This window comes from Stigmatopora nigra, chromosome 6 (assembly GCF_051989575.1).
Source record: "Stigmatopora nigra isolate UIUO_SnigA chromosome 6, RoL_Snig_1.1, whole genome shotgun sequence".
In the NCBI taxonomy this organism is placed as follows: Eukaryota; Metazoa; Chordata; class Actinopteri; order Syngnathiformes; family Syngnathidae; genus Stigmatopora; species Stigmatopora nigra.
The window spans coordinates 11,476,500-11,499,470 of record NC_135513.1 but is presented as its reverse complement, the minus strand read 5'-3'; the positions used below and the strand labels follow the sequence as shown (position 1 = coordinate 11,499,470).

Sequence of the window (22,971 nt, the reverse complement as noted above, 5' to 3'; positions counted from 1 at the left end):
AGAAAAACAAGCATTGCAAAAATCTTGCAGGTGAGTGTGGTAATAGACAGATGCTAACAATAAGAACGAGTGATAAAACTGCAAGCTCAGGTGACGGTTAGCCTCCAACTAACCATCAAACTGCCCCCCCAGCTCGCTCGTTAATTACCACCAGATGCCGTTTGATCAGGGGGTGCATTGAACTAGAGATAGAAATGTTGCGGTAGGGCAAGTTGGACCTGGCGGAATAAAGTGTGATTGGTGTAATTAGGTTTTATGCAACTCCATTCCAGCAGTTAATTCCAGAGAGCCATGACCTAAGTTGTGGGTTCGCGTGGAGGTGAATCAAATGCTTGGCTGTTGGATATTGACCAAAAACACAATATCAACTATACAGGAAAACTATATGCAATTTAAATGTCATTATATTTGTATAATGACAATAAAAGCATTCAAATCAATTCAATTCAATTCAAAACAGAAACACCATATTGTCGCCTATACTTTTGTAGAGGAAATTAACAACAGGGAATTTAAATACAGTGTTTAGCTTTAGGAGTTAATGTTTATGATTACTGTGATAGGAGGAGATCTAGTTGCTTAATTATTTAATCATATTTCTTATTTACATTCTTTTACAGAGTAGAATCGTAAGTGTGTGTGCATGTGTGTGTGTGTGTGTGTGTTTGTGTTTACCTCTAGCGATCCTAAGCACCCTCATGATCCTGATAATGGTTGGATTGATGGGCAGCGAGGCATTGATCTCAATCTCCTCAAGCGTGATGCCCATTACAGATAGCAGCACGATAGCCAGGTCCAACTGGTTCCACCTGCATTCATACACACATATAAATGCACATGCAGGCCTGTCATTGTCTGAAGAAGTAGGGGAGAGTCTGTGGTGGTAGAGTCTAGTGACTTGTAAAATATTGAAGCAAAAAAGGGTATGGCCATGACAATTCTCCCCCATATACAGTTTTTTCCCCACATTATTAATTACAAATGCATTTTATTGTTTTCTTCTGTACCTGTCCTTGAAGAAACGTCGAAATCCAAAAGCCACCAGCTTCAGAGTCGCTTCAATGACAAAGGTGGATGTGAAGAAGTAGTTGCAATACTTAAGCGCTGTTTCTAAAGACTGGTGATAAAAGATAGAAGACATTTTGTGATCAGTATTGCTACAGCAATGATTTAGTTGCACGAATGTCTAATTGCATGGCTGACAAGCTCTGTCGTACTCCCACATCACAAATTATTCTATGTTATTGGTCAAGCTGCATGACTATTCAACTTTATTGTTTTCATCATATGATAATGAATGCCTGACATTACATTTTAGATGTGCAAAAGACCATCTTTAAAATGCACAGTATACATTACCTGAGGCTGACTGAAGTGCTCGAGTGACATGGTGATGACATTGATGCAGATGATAAAGGTGATGACCAGGTCCAGGTAGTGGCTGGTGCACAGTGTGTGGATGGCCAGTCGCACTGGGCCATAGGAGGCGTAGTAAGGAAGTTTTTGGGCCTCTAAACATAAGTACATGGTGTTATATGACATTAAAACTGCGAAATCAAGAGAAATATGAACATGCTATTAGTTAGGCTTTTATTTCTGTTTTCTTACTGCGCCTCTTCTTCTCCATGCGTTGTTGTCGCTTCTCCTCACGCCGCCTGGCTTCCTCTACTTCCTGATGTTGGCGACACTTATGGAAGTTCTCGACAACCACACCCACAAACATGTTCAGCACGAAGAAGCTGACGATGAGCAGGAACGAGATGAAGTAGAGAAGCATCCAAGGGCTGTTGTTGATCACCGGCTATAAATTGAGGCCATAAGAAGGTGGGTCAGGTGGTTAAAGTTCAAGTCAGATTCTAAGGTATGCCAGACTTGCCATTAGTCCACTTCATTCATCAAAAAAAGAAGCTGATGTATATATAATTGTGTGAGAAAGAGAAGTGAAATCTAAAACTGGCTTTGTTTTGTTTCCCCCTACCCTGGGGCACCCTGACAGAATCATCCAGAAGAAAGGAGAAAGACTCCCTGTAGTGGATTACTTAATGGCCTTGAAATTAAAGCAATTGCAAGAGAGAATCTGTTCATGTCAGCTGACTTGTACGCATGGAGTGTGTGTGCGCCTGCAGGCAACATAATGTGCCACGCAAAAGAAGCCGGCACTTGAGTGAAGGACTTGAAGTGGATGCAGTGAATAATGCATATATTGGATGTCAAATTTGAAGGAGTGTTTTAATGACACATTTTGGCTCATAGGAGTGATCAGGGTTTATTTGCATACCAGAAAATGTTGCAAAATATGTGTTGTTGACTGCACAATAACCATATACAGGGTAGTCGTCATCAACATACTATCTTTTCATGTCCGGTTCGTAAATCCTTTGAAATACAAATCTTTTGACAAAGTCAGATATCTATTTTAATATATTAAGGTATTGTTAGGCTCCAGCTGCCACTAAAACCTGATTATTGATCTTTGAAGGCCACTTCTACCTCACTTTACGGCCGTAAACTCAATATTTCAGTCATTGCAATGTATTACTTGCTCAACATGTGTTACCTGTTGATCGATGCCAACTGCGTCTAGTCCGTGATACATGATGTTCACCCAACCATCTTTGGAAGCCAGCACAAACAAGGACATAAGAGCCTAGGGTAGGATATAAAACACAAAAAAAATCATTTCAAGCTTAGTTTAAGAACTCTGTTAAGTAGAGTATGTAGACAAAAATCAATGACGTCGGTCACGTTTTACCTGGCCAAGATTGTCAAAGTTGTACTTGTGGTGCACCCATCTGTAGTTGGCAGCCAGGCAATTGGACTTGTTGGTAATGTTCTTTATATCAAGGCCCACACAGTAGTAGAACTTGCCTTTGAACAACTGCCTCACAAGGAAAGAGATTTTTTTCCATCAAGGGAGCTATTGTTGTGATATGCTTTTCTGAAGTTCTGCCATAATTAGCACCCAATGCTACTTCATTGCACAGATAAAAAGGCTTTGACAGCCTGATTTTTCCTCTTGAGGAAAATTGTCATTCAGATGCATAATGGGAGATGCTGAGAACTATATAATGGGTTTTGAAGACATTGTGGAGGAATGCCATCTTTGTATTTCATATAGGAATCAAATTATTCTGAACATAACATGAAAACTACTTTTGTACTGCGACATCACAATGTGGTGACCACAATACTCACATTTTTTGTGAACCTGCATTCTGACTTATTTAACAATTATTGATACTGAAGATTCTCCAATTTAGGATTTTCTACCTGAACTCCAAGAATTCCAAAGATGATGAAGAAGGCACAGCAGATCAGTACAATATTCCCAATGGGTTTAAGCGAAGTAATGAGAGTCTCAACTACCAGCTTCAAACCTGGAGCTCTGCTGATGACTCTACCAAACAAGAGTAAGAAATCAAATTAATATGAAAAAATACAACAATACAGCTCAGGATATAAAAAAATGCCACCCACCTGAGAGGGCGCAATGTACGCAGCAACCTAAGAACACGGAGCACGCCAAGGATTTTAGCGCCACCTGCCATGGAAACTACGATGTCGATAAGAGACACAAAGACCAGGAATCCATCCAAAATGTTCCAGCTACTCCGCAAGTATGCTGCCTCGCCCAGGTAAAGACCCATAGAGACCACCTGTGAAGATAAAAGAACGTGAAGAAGATGAGAATAAACCCTGGAAAAAACACTTAATTAACTCACTTCTTAAATTCATTCTGGACAATATTTTATTCTACTAAGGACAGAATGATTGGTTGACGCTGTGTCAGATGCAAGGAAAACTCCTTGTTTTCTAGTAGGCACATTTATTTGTCCCATTTTTTCCCTCCAAGCTCTTGCAGACACCCAGGCTGTTACAAATGTTTCAACATTTAGCCCATGTGACAAAAGGGAAGGAATAAGAATATCCTAGGGAGGAATACAGGTATCCTGGCGGGCATGGATGACAGGGGAAAACGCTGGGGGAAGCGAGGAGGGGGTATGGAAGAATCATGTGTTTGTTAGATGTTTTGAAGAAGCATCATTTGACACCTGCCAGCACTTGCTTGCTTAAGAACTGTCAGGCAGAACATAATATTGCCTGCTTTCTCAAGGAGATAAAAAGAGAACTGTGTAGAAAAATGGGTAATTCTGTCATGAGGATTTCGGGTGAACAAAAACATTTTTTTGAGATCCATGTTGGATTTCTAGCAACACAGCCATATGTTCTAAAAAATACAGAATGTTTATTAATGGATGAGTTCAGCTCAGTGGCCATAAAAAGAGCGAATTTTGGGTTGTGGCCGTTTTAAATCTTAAGTCTTAAAAGCATTGCATTTTTTCTTTGTATATTTTTTTGTTGGACAAAAAGAATAGGACAAGTAAATATGGTAATCTAAATTCCATCTTTATGAGTGTAAGTCTTTCCCATTTCTAATTAGAGAACATGTAGTTTATGGAGTTACACCAATAAAAGAGGGGTCAAGATAAGAACAAATAATAGATAACACTGCATTTCCTGGACAATGGCCCGGTAAATTAAAGACTGCTTTCGTTGATGTCACGTCCACTAGTAACAGAAGGAGCAAAATGCATTCTGAGGATGGCACGCTTGCTAATTAACCATAATCTAGCTTCATTATCTAACCACTAATGGGTGGGCACAGAGGGAAAAGTCTGCATGAGGATGTTACGTTTCATAGAAAATGAGTTTGTATATGTTTCTTACCTTAAGGGTCATCTCGGCTACAAAGATGGCAGTAAAGACATAGTTGGAGACTGTGAGGAGAAGCCTTTCCTGGAATAGAGGAAGGACGTGTATTAATTTTGTACCATGTACATGGTTGTATGTGGTAAGCGTGCCTGAAAATGAGGAAGGGCGATACAATGGGTAACTTGGAAAACAGCTATAGGTTGGAAAATCTACATAAGTAGGAATTAGGCTGGAAAAGTTGGTACAGTAGACAGGTAGGTAGCTAGTTTGACTTTGGAATTACAGGTAATAATATTTTTATATAGAGGAATAGTCAGGAAAAACTAATGGGTGATAATAATAGATGAATCATCTGATGGACAAAAGTATACCTTTTCAAGTGGTAAGAGGTGAAATTAATGAGATGAAATGTTACCAGGCTGCCTTGGAGAATCCTGGGTCTCTCCAGGGCCACCGTGATGCAATTGAGAAAGATGAAGACCAGGACCACGTAGTCAAAGAGCTTATGGGCAATGATGGACTGGCAGAGTGCCCTGAACCTGGCAAAGGAAAATCACCAGGAGACCATGTAAGATTTATTCTTTTTAATAATGTCAGAGATAGCATCTGAGGGAATTGCAACATTGCTCGATCATTTTGTATATCCAGCAAAATTGCAAGTCACATTTTTGTGAGTGGTTTTGAAACAGGTCAAACAGGGCATTAGTTCATAAACATTTGAAGTCACTTTCACTGTAAGACAAAATTCAGTTGTGTACAAGAGTATTACTTTTGTCCATGATGCAAAACACAATCCCTGATCATTCAACGTCACAATGGGAGCTGTTTAGCATGCATTGCCACGTAAATTGCCACTGGGGGGGTGCCTGGTCTGACAGGCGTAGGTGCTCTCTCACTATCTCACATCACACCTGTACTGTGTTTCCCTTTCAGGGAGGAAGACAATAGTAGGCTGGAAGTAATTTTTCTTGCCATTTCCTTTCCTTTCCTGAAGAGGCTATGGTTTAGATTATTCACAGGGGGTTCTGGAGCCTATCCCAGCTAACTACGGGCACCAGGCGGGCAAATCAGTGGCCAGCCAATCACAGGGCACAAGAAGACAGACAACCATTCAACCTCACACTCATACTTTGGGGCAACCAGCCTACCCTGCATGTTTTGGGGAGTGTGGGAGGAAGATAGAGTATATCCAGAAAAAGACCACCCAAGCCCGGGGAGAAAATGCCAACTCCACACAGTTTGGACTGAACTGGCATCAAACCCTCGACTCCAGAACTGTGAGGCCAACACACTAACCACTTCTCACTGGACTGAAAACTAGACTGAACCAAGCACAATGCTTTCTCTCCCGACTTGCAAAGCCACTCGTTTTTCCCCAGATATCGAGCCTAAATTGACATTCCCTCTAGTATTAGATCATTTGTTTTCCTGTCGTAATTTTTCAGTTTTGGCACATTTTACAATTATAGATAAACATATGATGTAAGTGCCCAATATTCTGTAGGACCGTGCAAAAAATATCCACCCACTACCTGATAGATGGCACCTGCCAGCAATCTAAAAAAAAACAGCTAAGATCCTGACTGGCTTTCTTTAAGTGGCCATTGAGCGAGGCCTTCATGGGCGTTCCCGACAGCAGGAGAAAAACAAAAGGGCAGACGATCTTGGTAGTCAATATCTTTCTGTAGACGGGAAGAAATTCTTGAAATAGTTCAAAGGTGGGGTTTTGAAAAGACATTTGTGCAAGCATGATATAACCAAAGAGTTCCTTATTGATGGGCTAATGCTTGTTTTCAAGGCCATGCTCCCATCAATCCATACAAAGCTTGTTCCGCTAAGTCCTTGTCCTTGCTACCTTTTAAGCTTTATAATATCAAGTGTTTTGGTGCTGATTTGTTAATAAAAGAGTGAAAATCAAACAGACGGGTTTAGTAGATGATAGAAAGTAATAAAACCGAAGGAAAAACTCACTTGTTTTGAGGGGAGAAGAGGTAGACTGACCAGTCTTCTCTGCTCTCACACCAGTCCGGCTTGTATACCTCAATCATCTTTTGCATCCGGAAACAAACATTCTGAATAGGAAAAAATATTATTATATTTCTTCCATTTAGAACAAGATACTTTTAGAACAGATGTTAAGAGTATTGGGTGGATGGATGATCTAATTAAGTGGAATGGGCCCAAAGAGGGTTCCTTCATTTTCAACAAGACAGAATTGACCTTGTTGTTCTGTACTTTAATAGTTTATGATATGACATTAATCTAATTTGAAAGTTTTTTTTAGCTGAGTTTCTAGCTTAGAGTGTTTAGTGACTTGGATGTATAATTCAGGAAAACTGTTGCTTTATTGTTTTGAACTGAGGGGTAAAGTCTGGATTAGTGTTTTAAACCAATATGGAGGGTTGACATTTTTGACTTATATAAACAGGGCTATGATTCTCACACAACTCACATAATCAGTTTCTTCATCCAGGTCTCCTCGCTCCTTCTTTGCATTGACTCGTGGGAAAACATCAACTATCAGTCGGCTATGAGGTGCCTTGCCGTTGCAGTCTTTGTGGTCAGTTCCGACACCACTCTCTGTACCAGAGCCCCCCGTGACAGACCCCCTGCTCCTCTTCCCATGGTCCACCTTGGCATTGATGGGAGGAGGGAAGCCTCCTTGCCCCACTGCCCGGATCAGCTCCGGTAACTCCAGGGACAGAGCCCTACGGTCCCTCCTGGAGAGAAAAAGTCCGGCTGGGGGAGCACCCTGAGTTGTTGGGGGCTGTTGGGGATGCAGGGGCCGAGGGAGGAGAGACTCCTGTTCTGCAGGGTGGGGGCATGTATAACGGGTGTGGGTGCTGTGTAAACGGAGGCTTCCTCCTACCAGAGGGCCCCCGCCAAAGCCGTAGTTCCTCCGGCCTAGACTGTTGGAGCTGGACCTTGAGATAATATGAAAATCAACAAAGAAGCCATTGGTGTAATTATATATCATGAAGCTTTTCATTTACAGGCGCCAATTATTTCCAATAATTAAGCAGGTATGAAGGTAGTATTCAAAATCATGAACAAAAGTAGTCGAGTAATTGCTGTGTCTTACCTGCGGCTCCAGACAGATTGAGGGTGGAATGGGCGACCCCAGTTGTGATAGTTGGAACTGCGACCGTGCCGCTAAAAAAGAAGGAAATTGTGGATATTAATCTTCGATGCAGCTTATCCTTATGAGGCTACAGATACAGATTTCAAGCAGGATAAATGATTAAGAAATTAGGTCTGTTTACCCATTAATAAAGAAATAATGACCAAATCTTGCCATTTCAAATGAGCACCATTGATGATTTGCCATTTAAAAATGCTAAATCCTAGCAAGTGTCAGCCCAATATTACATTTATTTATTTATTTATTTGGTGGAAGAAAAGACAGCCGTGTTTGTCCCAGTATGCGTAATCCTCTCAGCGTGATGGACCTAATTATATGTTTTCCCCTTTGCTAAGACACGATCCTGAGCCGCTCCCCTACATTGGAAAAGAAATCCATGTAGATGTCGCTATGGAAACAGTAATGAAGTGTACAACAAGAGACGTTAAGTCCCATGTGTGTGTGTGTGTGTGTGTTTGCGTGTGTTAAAGCGTGTTTTAAGACACAGCACATTGCTATCAGGATAATTTGTTCCACATTGTAGGCCACAACTCATTGCCGCAAAGTAATATGACAACATGAACTCAGCACTATTGCTGAAATATGTCTTCTCTTTTTTAACTTTAGTAGTCAAAGAGAAAGATACTTTTGGAATAAAGATTGAAATGTGTGATCACATGGACATCTGAATTATCAATCACGTTTTTTTTTTCATGAAGAACTCATTAAAACTGCAAAACAAAATTGGCCATGTTTTCAAAGATCTTATATATACAATTAGATATAGTATATTTTATTGTCTGCGCTTATCATACTGACCAGATTCATGCAGGTTATTGGTTACCACCAAAATGTTCCAGCTAAACTATAGTACTTTTGATATACTGACTATTTTTTGAAAATGTTTTATACATTGAATGCGAAAATATTACATGTAAAAAGTAGTTGTTTAAATAAACTGACTCTGATTAATCTAACTTTATGTATTCTCTATATGGTTGAATTTTTTTGTGGCCATAAACAATATTTCAATAATATTTGTGCATAAATAGGATGTAAAAAAACCTTCACATCCAGAAATTCTCATTTAAAGAAGCAAACCTAAACCTATTCAGGTTATTTATTATCATCTAAGACATGGACAATAACTAGAAATTGTTAAATTATTAGGACGGATGATTAATTAATTTCTTACTTTTGATATAAACAATTGTGACAGTTGTACTTTTGCAGTTATAGTAGTGTATTGACACTATGCACTGTGTAAATTAATATCTTATCAGCGTAGTTAGGGTAATGATGCTACGTGATATCCTACTAACGAGTTAATCATTCTCATTTATATTCTTATTTGTCTTAATTAGATGGAATATTTGGTCTGATGCATCTTCATACAAACATCCTTCATTAATGTCTGACCTTCAATGTGGCTGACACATGGACAAATAACTGACACAGTGATTAAAAACCAAGAATGTGCTGTTATTCACAAGACTGCTGCATTTCAATCAATCTCCCGAGTGTCAGATGAGGTCAATCACAATGAACAGCTACTTTCCAAATCGACAATCTTATTTATCTCTTCATAATAGAAACTCTAGAGAGTTCAATTTTGGAAAGAAATCCAGTAGTTATATTAATTGATGCAGTGGTCTGTGGATGTTTGTATTGGAAATCCATAGCTTTGGAATAAATAAGAGTATAACGAACAAATCATTGTTATGTACTCCTCCAAAACGAGTGGCCATGAGTGTGCTTAAAAGTTAATAGTTTCACCATTATCACAGAATGCATCAGGAATTTACCAATGAAAGTGATCGTCTTTCTAGGCTCCATTTTCCGCCGCTAACCACGCTGCTGTTTCGGGATTCACCAGTAAAGCTCTGCCGTTTGGAAGAGAGCAATCCCCCCCTGGCTTCCGTTAAAGTTCCCAGCTCCACATGTCCATTGGGTGTCAAGGTACAGATTCTGGGATCTGTAAAGAAAACAATAAAATGAGAAGACTTGAAATCATAGATTTAGATTGGACTTTGATCCTAAATGACACTGACATCTTTTAAGCAAGCAAAAAATACAGAGAAAATTTAAGAATAACAAGTTTGTGTGGAGAATAATTGGGAATATAAAGAATTTGGAGGTATAATACATTTTATTCAGCATTCATTCCAAACATCTCACCTGACAACTTGATGGAATCATGCTTCTCACTATCATCAAAGTTAGAAGAGGAGCGGTCATCATCGGAATAAGAGTGATTGGCATCCCCCTGTTGTCACACAAGGCACCATTTGAACACAAATTCTTCTTACCAACACAAGAAACTAAACATGAAGCTGCCTCATGGTGAAGAAAATAAAAGATAAGGCTGCACAGAGTATGATGTGATGATGTTATACCTCTGCCTGAAAACCCTCCACCAAGATGGCTACCAGCAGATTGAAGAGAACGTAATTCCCGAAGGTCATTAGGGCTACGAAATACAATGCAGCAAGTGGCGATGTGGCCGCCATACCGTTGTACAAGACCACATTCCAGTCTTCTTGAGTCAAGATCTACAACAATAGAGTACAGTTAATGATGTCATTTCTGTTATTCAACGTCTCTAATAACAGTATAAATCCATCCGGGCAGCCTTGTACCTGAAAGACGGTGACAATGGCCCAAAGCAGCGAATCAAAGTTCTTCCTATCGGGCACTGTGTCTCCTGTCTCTGTCTTTAGGCTAAACTTGCAGCCAAAGATGTGCATTCCCAAAATACTAAAATAGAAAGATCACCATATATTAACACACATACACTGTACTATATTAATGTCATTACAACTATGGAAAACCACTCCTCATTATTCTTTTCTTTTTTATGTTTAATGATGTTGCCCAGGGTGGAAGCCGATTGGCCGTCAGACCACAGTTGCGTCCCGAGTTTGTACCCTGCACTTAAAGCTTGTCTAAAGCATGACACACAGCCTAAAGTGTCTCCTCATTTCATTGCATTCCCCTCCAATAGTTAACAACTTTGTTACTTCAGGGCTGCAATGGAGACGTGTAAAACAAAACAAATAAAATACTTGGTAGCTAGCAGGAAAAACTTGAAATTAGGATGTCCTAGTTAGTATGCAAGTGGGGAACTAACATGCAATGGATTAACAATAACATTGGGACAAAGACATTCTCACAATAAGAGCTGCATACAAATGACATATCCAAAAGATTATAGTATGTATCATTAATGTGTTGATCTATTTTGATTCAATTGAGCTTAAACAATCGACATCAATTCAGATGAATTAATTATGACACTCATTGTAATAAGTAGAATGGACTACTTGACTGATTGAGTAACAAAGCAACTTAATTTGTCATCAATCAAACAACATAAAAACACAACCTTTACTTGCAATGTATTGAATAGGCTTACCTGAAGATAAAGATGAAAAGCATGAGCAACATACAGAAAGTGGCCACATTATCCATGGTCTTCATAAGAACCACAAGTTGTCGTCTAAGAGCAGGCATGAACCTCACTAGTTTGAGAACACGGAGAAGTCTGAAGGTCCGTAACACCGATAGGCCACCATCAGACTGGCCCACGATTTCACACACGCTTGTCACAGAAACACAAAGCACAGGAGAGAGAAAATGTCAACGTGGGGGTGAGGAAAAGCAATTGTCTTTTCACTCAATGATACATTTCTCAAGGGTTTATGGTCTAAACTTTGTTATTCATTTTGGTTGAAAACAGAAGGCAGTCTTGTACAAAATGCCTTACCCAAAGATGAATGAAAAATGAAAGGTTTCGCTCTTTATTCCAATTCTATGAACGCAATACATATTCTAAGGACTCGAGGAGCACCCAATAAGATTTTTGGCCTAAATATTGATTATGTTCAACATTTTCGATTCTTATACCCAAGCATAAAACATGAGGAAATCCATAGTGAATTTACCACATACAAGAAAATGAATATTTTAGGGTAATCTTATAAAATAATCTGGCATTTTATTTGTCCTTTGACTGAAAAAGTTAAAATCAGCATAAAATGAGCCTGGTTATCCTAATGTATGCTTGGGAGATTTTCTGCTGTTAGCAGTTGGGTCTGTAAATTCCATGCTAATAAAAAGTAAGAACATTTACACAATGTCCATGAAATCCAGGGATTTCCCGAACCTTCAAAAAAATCACACGCTAAGAGTGTTCAATAATTAACATTAAAGCCCAGTGCTCCTCTTCTTTCGGGTCTATCTGTTAAGCATCAAAGTCCCTCCCTTCTGCATCACAAGAGAATAGCGTGGCGACAACAGTGCCATGTACGCTTTATTGAGCACATTGAGGCAGCTGAAGAGCGGGAAATTAGAGATAAGACAGTGATGCAGATACGATGAATGGCCCGGTGTGACGTGACGGCCTCGTCTGATCTCGCCGTGCTCGTGGGGGGCTTTCATGTCTTTGATGGAGGCGTCCTTCAAATGAATGCCGACAAACAGGAAACGTATTAAAAAGCACCTGAAGCCTCACAAAAGACCAAAAGGGGTTTTGACACTGTGGCATTCAAACACTTGACAAGGATTTAAGCAGGTGGCACACAGGCAGCGATAAAAAAAAGCAGAGAGAAGGTGCTTTCTCAGGTTTGCACATTGGCACTCCAGTCCAGCTAAAAAAAAGGGATTCAAGCTAAGGTTATGATTTTGTATTGCAAGTTCAGTACCAAAATCCGTTAACTGTGACATGAAAACCCTACATTGAAGATTGAAAAATGTGCTTGAAACCTTCATTTAAGGCCCAGACCTTTGGCTTTAAAACTTGAAATTCTCTTGTTTGTATAATTGAATCTGGCTTGAAAGCCTAATCCATAATTCTGATCATACTACTTCATCAACTACGGTATTTTCAGGACTATAAGGTGCACCCTCAATGACATATTTTAATTAATTTTTCCATATATAAAGCACACTGGATTATAAGGCGCACTGTCTATTTTGGAGAAGATTTAAGACTTTTAAGTGCGCCTTATAGTCGTGAAAATACGGTAATCATTATGAGACACACTTTTTGGTAAATGCCCATTCCATCAGGGATGGCAGGGTGCAAAAGATCATACCTGATAATGACAATGATGCCATCAAAGACGTTATAGGGGTTCCTCAGGTAGTTGAAAGAGCCAAACGCAGTGACTTTGAGGATCATCTCCAGGGAGAACATGCTAGTGAAGACGATGTTGCAGATCTCCAAAACATTGGTCAGTTCCTCAGGCTGAAAGTGAATAAAAAATGTTATTGTACCATTTGAGACCCCACATGTGCTTGAAAAATTCATTTAAAACCTTATTTTAGACTTAAAATTTGAAGAATTTTGAACTACAGGTCGGTGAAAAGAAGTACTAAGTCAGCCACTGATAGTACTTAAAAATGATGCCCTAGGTCAGTCAATTTAAAGTTACAGAATGTGGAAAAAATCCAGGAAATCACATTTTAAGTATTTATAAAATGCATCCGTTCTCTGAAGGTCACTCACTATTTTTCCTCGAGCCATTCTGGCATTTTTGTTCAATTTAATCCCAAATAATTAATAAAAACACACTCCCTTATTTACATTTGAATTAAAAAGAACCCTTGACATCAAACTGTAATTCAAACAACAATAACCCAAATAAAATGAGTACTAAGAAGCAGTTTGAGTTAAAATAAGTCACCATAGTGCACATTATTTATATCTGTCTTTTTAGTGTTGTGCTTACAATGTGTTTACTGACATTTGTACAGATATTTGTCCTCATACATACACACACACAGACACACAACCAATCCCATCGGCATAACATTTTTTGACATTTCAACATGACCGCTGCAAAATCGATGCGCTGTGTTCCTGAATTTACATGAGTTTGCACGGATGTGCTTGCCAGTGTGTTGTGACAGCGCTAATAAGAGCACTAACGACACTTGCCCAGCAGTTTGGTTAACGACCCAAGAAGCCAGCACAATTTTGTGTTATGGTCTCATTAGGGGCAGACCTGGCATTAGATCTGAAGACCTTCCTTCCGGTTGCTGGACTATAACAAGCACTCTGGTGTGAGGGAACTACAGGAGATTATACTCAGCAAAGACAAGGAAGGCAGTGCAGAGCTGGGATAGGCTAGATCCTAGCACCATAGAAGTTCAATGTAATTTTGTTTTTTGTTTTTAAACAAAGTATTATGAGATTTAGGATACGTAGAAAAGCAAAAACAACTGCCTGGGGTTTTTGCTGCTTCATTCCAGCACTTTTTCCGACAGCAATTTCTCTTCTGAATGAACGTAGTGAACAAAATCAGTCCATGACTCGACTGACAGATTCTTTTAAAGCAAGACAGTAGTGTTAAATTCAAAACCTCTTTTAGTTTTTTTGGAATCTTGAGCCAAGCTTGACACCTTAATTTCACACAAGTACAGAATGTCGACAATTATTGGCAAAATCCATTTAAGCATTACCGGTACTATACTGTCAACATTGGTACAAATCCTGTCTTGTGTCATCATGCTGACTCTCCATCCGCCTTTCATCACTGCAAGCAGCTCTTCATGCTGCATTATTAATTCTTCAGCTTTACGAGGAAGACTGATGCGACTTATGGGATGCAACATTTACGACAGGCGACTTATTCCACGTTTTTGAGCTCATAATTGCAATAACTTAACCCGAAAGCATTCCATGCGCATAAGTCTGACATTAAAACAGTCTTCTACCAGAATGTCACCACCATTTTTTAAAATAATTAGTTTAAGTTAATAAATATAATGATGATCCAAAAAAGAAGCCACTTGGGATTATTTTTTACATATTTTTGAGTAGTTAAGGGGCGTTTTTAATATGAAATTGTGCTGCTAGCCCTTGGTGTAATTGTATTATGGAAGAAATTATATTGTAATTGAAGCCCGATATGATTTATGGTAGACAGTGTGTATGGAGTCAAATTGAACCTGTGATTTTCCAGTTCAAATGGAAACAGCCAATGATTCAAGGAAGCAGCTTCCCCATTAAACTGAGTGGCGTGCCACTGTCATCTGACTATTTTTAGCCACCTTGGAGATGAGAGACAGAAGTGAGGGGGCGCCGCCGTGTATCGAGCGCCGGAGATGTCGATAGATAGACAAAGCAGGAGCGGGGAAATGGGGAATAAAAAGAAAACAAAAGGTGCCAAAAGCCACATCACCACCACTGCCTGTGGTAACAATTTGAGGACACATTTATATCAGAAAGGTGAAAACTAGACTAGACTATTCTCGACTATTTCCAAGTAGTTCTTGCATTTATTTCTATTGTGAAAAGTGCCACTCAAATCTTCCTTTTTAAAAGGTAATAATTAATAAATACAGCATAGTTGAGCTCACAAGAAAATACTTGTTGGAGATGACTGAGCCATTTATAACATGCATTTCATTGAAAATTGAGTTTGGTTAAGAATGATTTAATCAAAGTACTTTTTTTTACATTGTATATGTTATAGATGTTTGCGGTTATTACTAGTTTTGGACAAGATGTCACTTATTTTTAGACTATTGTGAATGCATTTCAATCAAGTAATTTAAAGGCAAAAATATGTAATTTGGCTTACTTCACAACCAAATTTTAGCCAAAGCATAAGTAATTTCTTCACCTCAATATTAAACCTCAAATTCTAAACCATAAATCTAACCCAACTACTTTTTCAGAAATACCTTTTAAACCAAGGAAGTTGTAGTATTTCGCAAGTAAAAAAAAAAAATCCCAAAACAAACTCAAGCGAGTATCTTTAAATGTGTTAGTAGGACAGGTGAATGTATGATATCTGCGAGTGAATAAGAAGTGAGGCACACATTTACAACTGAAAGAGAATTCATGAATCATAAATAGATGATGTGTTGAGCTGAAGGGAACTGAGGAAAAGTTTTTGTAAACGCCTACCTGCTGATGATGCTCGATGCCCATGCTAATTGTATTGATAAGGATGGCGATCATGATGCCTCTGTTGAAGTATTTGCTCTCCACAATGCCCCACAGCTTCATCCTGGTGTCGTACCAAAACCTCCCACAGCGCTTTGTAGTGCATCCGGGTTTGGCTAAGTCTAGCAATTCGCCCTCGCCCTCCTGCGCTGCTTCACCTTCACCCGTGGCGGGTGTTACCCCATCAGAGACGGCTGTGGGGTCCCCAGAGGAGGTTTGGTTGGGTTTCTTTTGATGGTGGGAAGGTGGCCCTTATAAAGGATAAAAATGATGAAATTAATTTGTAATTGTTGCTTAAAATTTTTTGATAATTGTAGAAAATTAGGGCACATTTCTCCATTTATTCCCAACATTGTAAAATATTTGCTTAAATGAAAACAAGATTTTAACATTTCAAAAAAGATAAACTATTAAAAATATAATTTTCCTTAAAAATATAAAACCATTTTTTCCCTTATTCCTTAAAAAACACCTTTCAGAAATGAGTTGCAGGGGTGCTTTAACCTATTTTCTGCCTCTGGCCTGAAGTCAGCTGGGATAGGCTCCAGCACCCCCCTCTGTATTTCAAAAGGGATTAAATTAAAGTCAATATAATCAACAGTGTAACTTATAAAAATGGTTGACCATAAAGTAATAGGCTGAATAGATAAATGATGATATTTGCAGTGTAGTATACACTTGATACAAGATTGCTTTCTATTTTGTTGTATTAGTTCTTTTTCTTTAAAATGTTCTAAGAAGTGCATATCAAGTCTAGTATTTCCTTGTGCTTGCTTACCAGGTCGTGAAGCGGTGCGGGCATCCCGCCCTCCCCTCCCATTGGCCTTGCGTTCCCTGGGTTCACCTGTCCGCCGGCCTCTACCAACACCACGGAAACCACGGGGTTTGCCACGCAGGGCATTGAAGAAGGCAACGGTCTGTCGGCAGATTTTGCGGATGATGTGGCAGATGAGCTGAAAGAGTTCCTCGTAGCAGTCGCCGGGCTGGCTGGCCAATGTAGAAGAAGACGAGCATCTGGCTCTCTGCTCTTGCATCAGCTGGTGCTCGCGCTGTTTGGTTTCCGAAAACTGAGTGGCGATCACCACTAAGCACAGGTTGATCATGAAGAAGGAGCCCACCTTAAAAAACAAAAATCAACCAAAAATGTACACAAAACTGGTAAAATGATTTATTTCTAGATTTCACATGCCAATAACTATCATGTGTCAAAAATAATTTTGAAAAAGAAAATTTGGGGGCTAAAAAAATGATTAAATAAAATTAATAGCTTTTTATATTATATTTTTTTACTCAAATACAGATATACTTAGATAGATACTTTGCATAGTAGTAATATATATATATATATATAATTTCACACATAAGAAATTATAAAAATTGAATCAAGAAATTGGACTGTGACTGTAAAATGTGATTTACAGTGTGTGTGTCCTAACAATCTCATGAACACACAAACACTGGAGCTATTGTTTATTTATTAATTGTTTTAGGACACAAGCAGAGTGTAATCATAAATATGTTTTGTCACATGCTGCCAGGACCTGCTGACTGTCATCAGTGAGTCAATCAAGAGAGAATGACAAAGAAATAATTTTGAAAAATAACACAGCATGATGAAATAGAGTCAAATAAATAATCGTTTCTCTCAAACACATGCTGACATGGCAAATTGTTATCATCTGCCTTTTATTTCATGGAAGTAAATGCTGTTCTCTACAAGATAATAACACACGAGCTGCTTCTTGTGTACTATCAAATATTCATCTTTAAATGAAATAAAACCCCTTTTTAAATCTATTATATAGCATATTTTATTCCTGCTCATATATAATAATCTAAAATAACGAGCTGCAAATTTCATAGCAAGCAATTCAACTTGGATTGAAAATACTTCAAATTTAAACTTGACTAAATTGGGTGGCACGTCCTAATCCAAATTACTTGACTTTTAATTTGGTAATATACAGTATTTATGAGAGATTACAAAAAAAAACTAATGACTAACCGGGTTTTGCACAAACTATTTGTAGCCCATTAACCTTTTCCTTCAATTTAGTCCTGCATTAGATGTCCTGATAATTTCATTCACTCAATCTTCTTAGGTGTGATTACACTAACTGACCTGACTACGTTGCACTCTTCATATTTGCCAAGAGAGCGAACACTTGCTGAGCTTTTTAATTGCTTTTTCTATCCTAATCGGATAAGGGCTCATAAAGTATCCCCGTAGTTGCAACGTGAACACAAGCCTCCTTGTGTTGATTCAATAGTGAAGTAAATTGGTCTATACGGTACATTAATGGAAGTGATTGACTTGTCAGTCAAGGTGATTAGCAAGGAGGGCATTTTTTAAAAACACATCTGTTTCAAGATCAAGTATGAAGTGAAACGCACTTATCCATCTACCTTCATTCATCCCTCTTTGATTTTTTAATCCACCATCAATTGTCTTCATCTCTTTTCTGCATTCTACCTTTCATCTGCCCCATTTTTTCATGGCATTTCATCATATTTCCCAATTATTCCTAAAAAGCAGTCAACATTTCCATTGCCAGGCTTCCAACTTATTACTCCAATTCCCTACTCATCAAAAAGCTACCTATAGAAGCAATAGAATCCATGCTTTTATATAATAACATAAATACTGAAGTGGTTGGTGAGAACATCCATTTAATTAAAAATCTGTCCTGCTGGTGTTATTGTAATTAACAAAAACGTTCTGTGAATGGACTGACATCAAAACAATGATACGAGTTCATGTACTTGTTGTTTGTACTCACAATAATGAGCAGGATGAAGTAGATGAAATTGTAGAAGGAATGTGCATCCATCACGTAGTACATGATCTCCACCCAGCCCTCCAGCGTGATCACCTGCACAAATACACACAGAAGCACAAATTAACACACGAGTGAGCACCACAAGGCGACACGATAATGAGTGGTTAGCGCTTCTGACAATAAAGGGTTGAATCCCAAGCTCCAATCTTCCTGTTCTGTGTCTGCACTCTGACTTATTCCCACATCCCAAAAGCATACATGGCAGCTAAATTCATCTACATTCTCAACAGGTATAATTTTGACTAAGAAATGTTCATGTGCCCTGTGATTTGCTGGCAACTAGTTCAGGTTGAACCTATCTAGGATGCCCTCCAGCACCCCCAAGGCGCCTTATTAGATAAATTGTACAGAAGATCAATAAATGAATGAAAACAAAAATCACCTGGAAGATGACGATCCAGGCGTAGGCAATGTTGTCAAAATTTATGGCGCCCTTATGCGGGTTACTGAATCCAGTGTGACACCTGGTGTAGTATTTATTCCAGTTGACGCAAAGGCCGGGTGGCCCAGCACTGCCGTTGGGTAAGGGTTCCACGCTGAGACCCAACGAGCGGCGGTAGAGGACGTCGTCTTTGTCTAGGGAGCAGGTGCGACCTCCTTCACGGCGCGCTGGCACATCTTGGCATGTCATAATGCCGTTGTCTACAGGGAGGGAACAGATGAACGGGCGCTCGTCGTCCTCATCCGCCATGTAGTATAGGCGGGGAAGTTGGATGCCTGTCATCCTGAGAGAATTTGGACAGACACAAGTTAGGAAGGTATCTTTTATTCGTATATAAATGGATTAAGAGAACTGGATTAAAAACCCTGAATATTCAGTTTTTTTATAGATCTAAAACAATGTTTATTTTAGCATTTTTTAAATATATTTTTAGATTTCATAAAATGATTTTTGAACTAAAAACACAGAAAAAGTGGATTAAAAAATTACAATTATTGAATTAAAAAGGGGGAAAATCAGGGAATTGAATATACATCTATTCTCTTCATTTTAATTTGAACCTAAAACAGAAAGGCATTAATGATTTACTTTCCCGGGCCACACAAAATGATGCGGCGGACCACATTTAGCCCCCGGGCCGCCACTTTGACACAGGTGATGTAGATAGATCAGGCTGACTGTTTTCCCCAGGCTCTTTCAAACACAAATTCTGATCTTGTCAATTTTCTACCAAAAGTGCACATACTTAACTTATTCACCATGACACTAAAATGCAAATAATCTGCATTTTTATCATTATATTTACTGGCAAAATTTGAAATACTATTTTTCCGGGGATTCCGATACATACTAACACACACCCAATATCGTGCATCCGTTTATATATAGAATTGCTCACATCATCACATGAACGGTATCTTCAAATTGGTTGCCATGGCAATGCTTTGACCATCTTGTGGAATGATTAGTTTTCTTTCAACGACATGAACCCACCTCCTGTTGGGGCACAGCCACTCTCTCTCTCACACACACATACACACAAATGCTCACCGGGTAAAATTCTCCTGTGGGTAGCATCGGTTTCTCAGCAGCCCCGCCCACAATTGTACGCCAATGATGCCGAAGATGAAGAAAACGAAGAAGCAAAGCAGCAGCACGTTACCCAGCATGGGTAACGTGTCCAGCAGCAGGTTGACCAAGATGCGCATGCCTATACGTGGAATAAGAAACATTGAGTTAACTTTAGTAAGCACTATTCACCCTGTAATAATCTTAAATTTTAATTCCCCTTATCTTCGTTTCAAATCTAATTCTACCAGGAGTAAATAGTCAAAAAAATCTCCTATTTTGTCCTTAAACGTGAGACCTGAAAGATATTTTGTCCAATTGCAACTAAATTCAAACCAAATATGCAAAATAGATTGATTATCCTAATTTCTGATGCATCTAATTTGCCATCATCCTAAAATAGCAACGTTTGAAAGAGTCTATTGGTTTGCAATCCCATATAAGTCTCATATTAACATAATTATCTGATCAATGTCTTCATCACCTCACTAATTGTGATCCCAAGGTCTATTACTTTGGAACCAAGGTCCTCTCGGGAAACTAAATCAGCTTCCTTGTGCACCATAATCAGATACATTTAGCATTTAGCTGACTAATCGGAGCTAATGGGGACACGGTGACCACTAGGGACCAAATGATGAAAGCTTTTAAATGTGAATAGGCGGCAGAAGGTTGAATTTAATATTAGAGTGATTTAAGAACAAATCATAGATGAGATTATCTTGGGAGAGTTTAATTTAAATACGTGATGAGTGATATGATTCATGTATTTACATACTTGTGCAAGTAGCCAAACAATGATTGTTTTCTAATTGATACTCTTCGAAATTAAATACAATTTAAATAGTGATTCACAATCCTTGTTTTTGGGAACAAAAAGAACATGCAAACTCTAAAACGGCAAAACGTGTTTAAATCCCGATGCAAAATTATATTATTCGCAATTAATAAAATACTAATATACCATTTAAAGCCAACTAATTAAAGTTATTCAAACTCTGAGGCTTGATTGGTCCCCTGGAACACAAAAATTAAAAAAATCAATTATAATTTCTATCACTTTTTATAAAATACATCAGTTTTCATCATTGTAAAAAACACATTGCTCAAATTTCATGTGTCAAATACAATATATTTTATCTTATAAGCTTATGTATAGATACCCATGTTAAAGTACAATGACATTAAAACTCTCAGTTTTATATGAATGCGTTAAAGTGAATAAGCGGAATAAGCAAAGCAAACTATAAGTGGACAAAAAACAAGATCCAATTGCACGTCAACCTTTGCCGCTGGGAACTGGTGTCGGCCAGCTCCCATTAGCGTGCCCATTAGATGACTGGCTGAGTGAGCGCACATTATTCTTAATCCTGCAGTGCTCAATGTTTATGATAACGCTTGGGCCCCTATTGGTCCTGCCACACCTGCTGCTATGTGCAGGGCTGAGATTGAATTATCCTTGAGATGAGATCTGTGTTAAATTGCCCAGAATAAATGGAACCATTGCTTTTTTTTATTTAGCCAAGACATAAAGAGCAGTCAAATAGATTTTGGCAGCTTAGTGTACCATGTTTTAAAATGCTCATTTTAATGTGCTAATGCTGCAAAGATATTGTTGGAAACCATGTGGAAATAAAAGGGGCATACTCCAGTGAGATGAAATGTAAGGAATTATGAGAAAAATCATCTAAAAAAATAAGAATAAAGCGTACATTTTAAGATACATCGGTTCCAAAGTTATTGTTTTTTTATGAGAACTAAAATTAAAATACCAGTAGGAATCAAATCTATGAAAAATGTAAAATATCCAAAAATATAAATATAACAAAAGCAAAAATCGATATTGACATTTTAACTTTCTTTAAATGAACTTTAAAACGTTAAAATTAGACTTTCAAGAATCAAAACTTGCCCATATATCAATAATAAACAAAAATTGCATATAGTCTATGCGTCTTATTTTGTTTTCACGTTGTTCAATGTTGTCAAACTGTCATTTTGGAACAATTTTAATCAAAATCGACAATATTAATCCTAGCACCAGAACATGTTACTAAATCTCACCTCTGTCTGATTTTGACTGAGGAATAAAAGCCATCTGCTTATTAAAAAAACCTTAAGAATAAAAGCAATCTGACTAGAAGCTTTGAGTGTCCACTGCCAGCCTGATGAAAACCCTTATGCGATTCGATGTGGATTAGATGAAACACTACACACTCTGAATTAGAAATTCTTTCCTTGAAGCTATTTCACTTCACAACATAATATTTATTAGGAAAGTCTCTCACCAGTAGAAGCACACACAAAGAAGTACTAATTGCAGAAAAGACACAGGGAGTCTACTTCTTTTGGTTGGATTCGCTAATTAGGGACACAATGGCAATCATTCTTAGCGTCATTCAAAGACTTTGCAATAACATTTGATTTTTAGTCACTGCCTTGATGCTGATTTGGCAAAAATCCCAACTAACTTCTCACTTAAGCAAACTAGTGTTTTATTACACATTTTTAAGAATTATCAGTGTACTGTAAGTCACATTTTGAGGGCGTGTGAGGCTGAGTTCTCACAAACTGCTAAGACTAGTTAGTTGTTATGCCCCAACATTGGAAAAATGCACTCAAATGTGTCTGTCCGTGTTGTGTCGACCAAAAAAAATAACAAAACTTGTCATTCCCATCTGCCGAGGGCAAAAGACTGCAAATCCAGACCTGCACTGGACATCAAAATAGAATGACACTGGCATTGAGGTCAGAACAGGTCTAAAAGGCTTCTAGGGCTGTCATACCAAAAATATGATGAAACTTTGTTACCCACATGCAATACAAAACC

The 22,971-nt window shown here is 38.4% G+C and overlaps 1 protein-coding gene across 1 annotated transcript in view; it reads right to left on the bottom strand.

Moving 5' to 3' along the window:
• Nucleotides 1–22,971, bottom strand: part of LOC144198723 (voltage-dependent T-type calcium channel subunit alpha-1I-like) — a 55,456-nt gene that overhangs the window by 5,664 nt on the left and 26,821 nt on the right. The window contains exons 6-29 of the mRNA XM_077719891.1: nt 20,124–20,283; nt 19,014–19,356; nt 18,572–18,664; nt 16,570–16,909; nt 15,753–16,042; nt 12,931–13,082; nt 11,250–11,435; nt 10,474–10,591; nt 10,231–10,386; nt 10,013–10,100; nt 9,640–9,809; nt 7,796–7,866; nt 7,166–7,637; nt 6,685–6,785; nt 5,129–5,252; nt 4,729–4,797; nt 3,478–3,656; nt 3,271–3,397; nt 2,753–2,878; nt 2,558–2,647; nt 1,609–1,801; nt 1,360–1,511; nt 1,008–1,117; nt 676–809 (exon numbers count right to left, since the gene is read on the bottom strand). Of these exons, the coding sequence (XP_077576017.1) occupies nt 676–809; nt 1,008–1,117; nt 1,360–1,511; nt 1,609–1,801; nt 2,558–2,647; nt 2,753–2,878; nt 3,271–3,397; nt 3,478–3,656; nt 4,729–4,797; nt 5,129–5,252; nt 6,685–6,785; nt 7,166–7,637; nt 7,796–7,866; nt 9,640–9,809; nt 10,013–10,100; nt 10,231–10,386; nt 10,474–10,591; nt 11,250–11,435; nt 12,931–13,082; nt 15,753–16,042; nt 16,570–16,909; nt 18,572–18,664; nt 19,014–19,356; nt 20,124–20,283 (4,044 nt within the window). The remainder of the gene's footprint in view (nt 1–675; nt 810–1,007; nt 1,118–1,359; nt 1,512–1,608; nt 1,802–2,557; nt 2,648–2,752; nt 2,879–3,270; nt 3,398–3,477; nt 3,657–4,728; nt 4,798–5,128; nt 5,253–6,684; nt 6,786–7,165; nt 7,638–7,795; nt 7,867–9,639; nt 9,810–10,012; nt 10,101–10,230; nt 10,387–10,473; nt 10,592–11,249; nt 11,436–12,930; nt 13,083–15,752; nt 16,043–16,569; nt 16,910–18,571; nt 18,665–19,013; nt 19,357–20,123; nt 20,284–22,971) is intronic.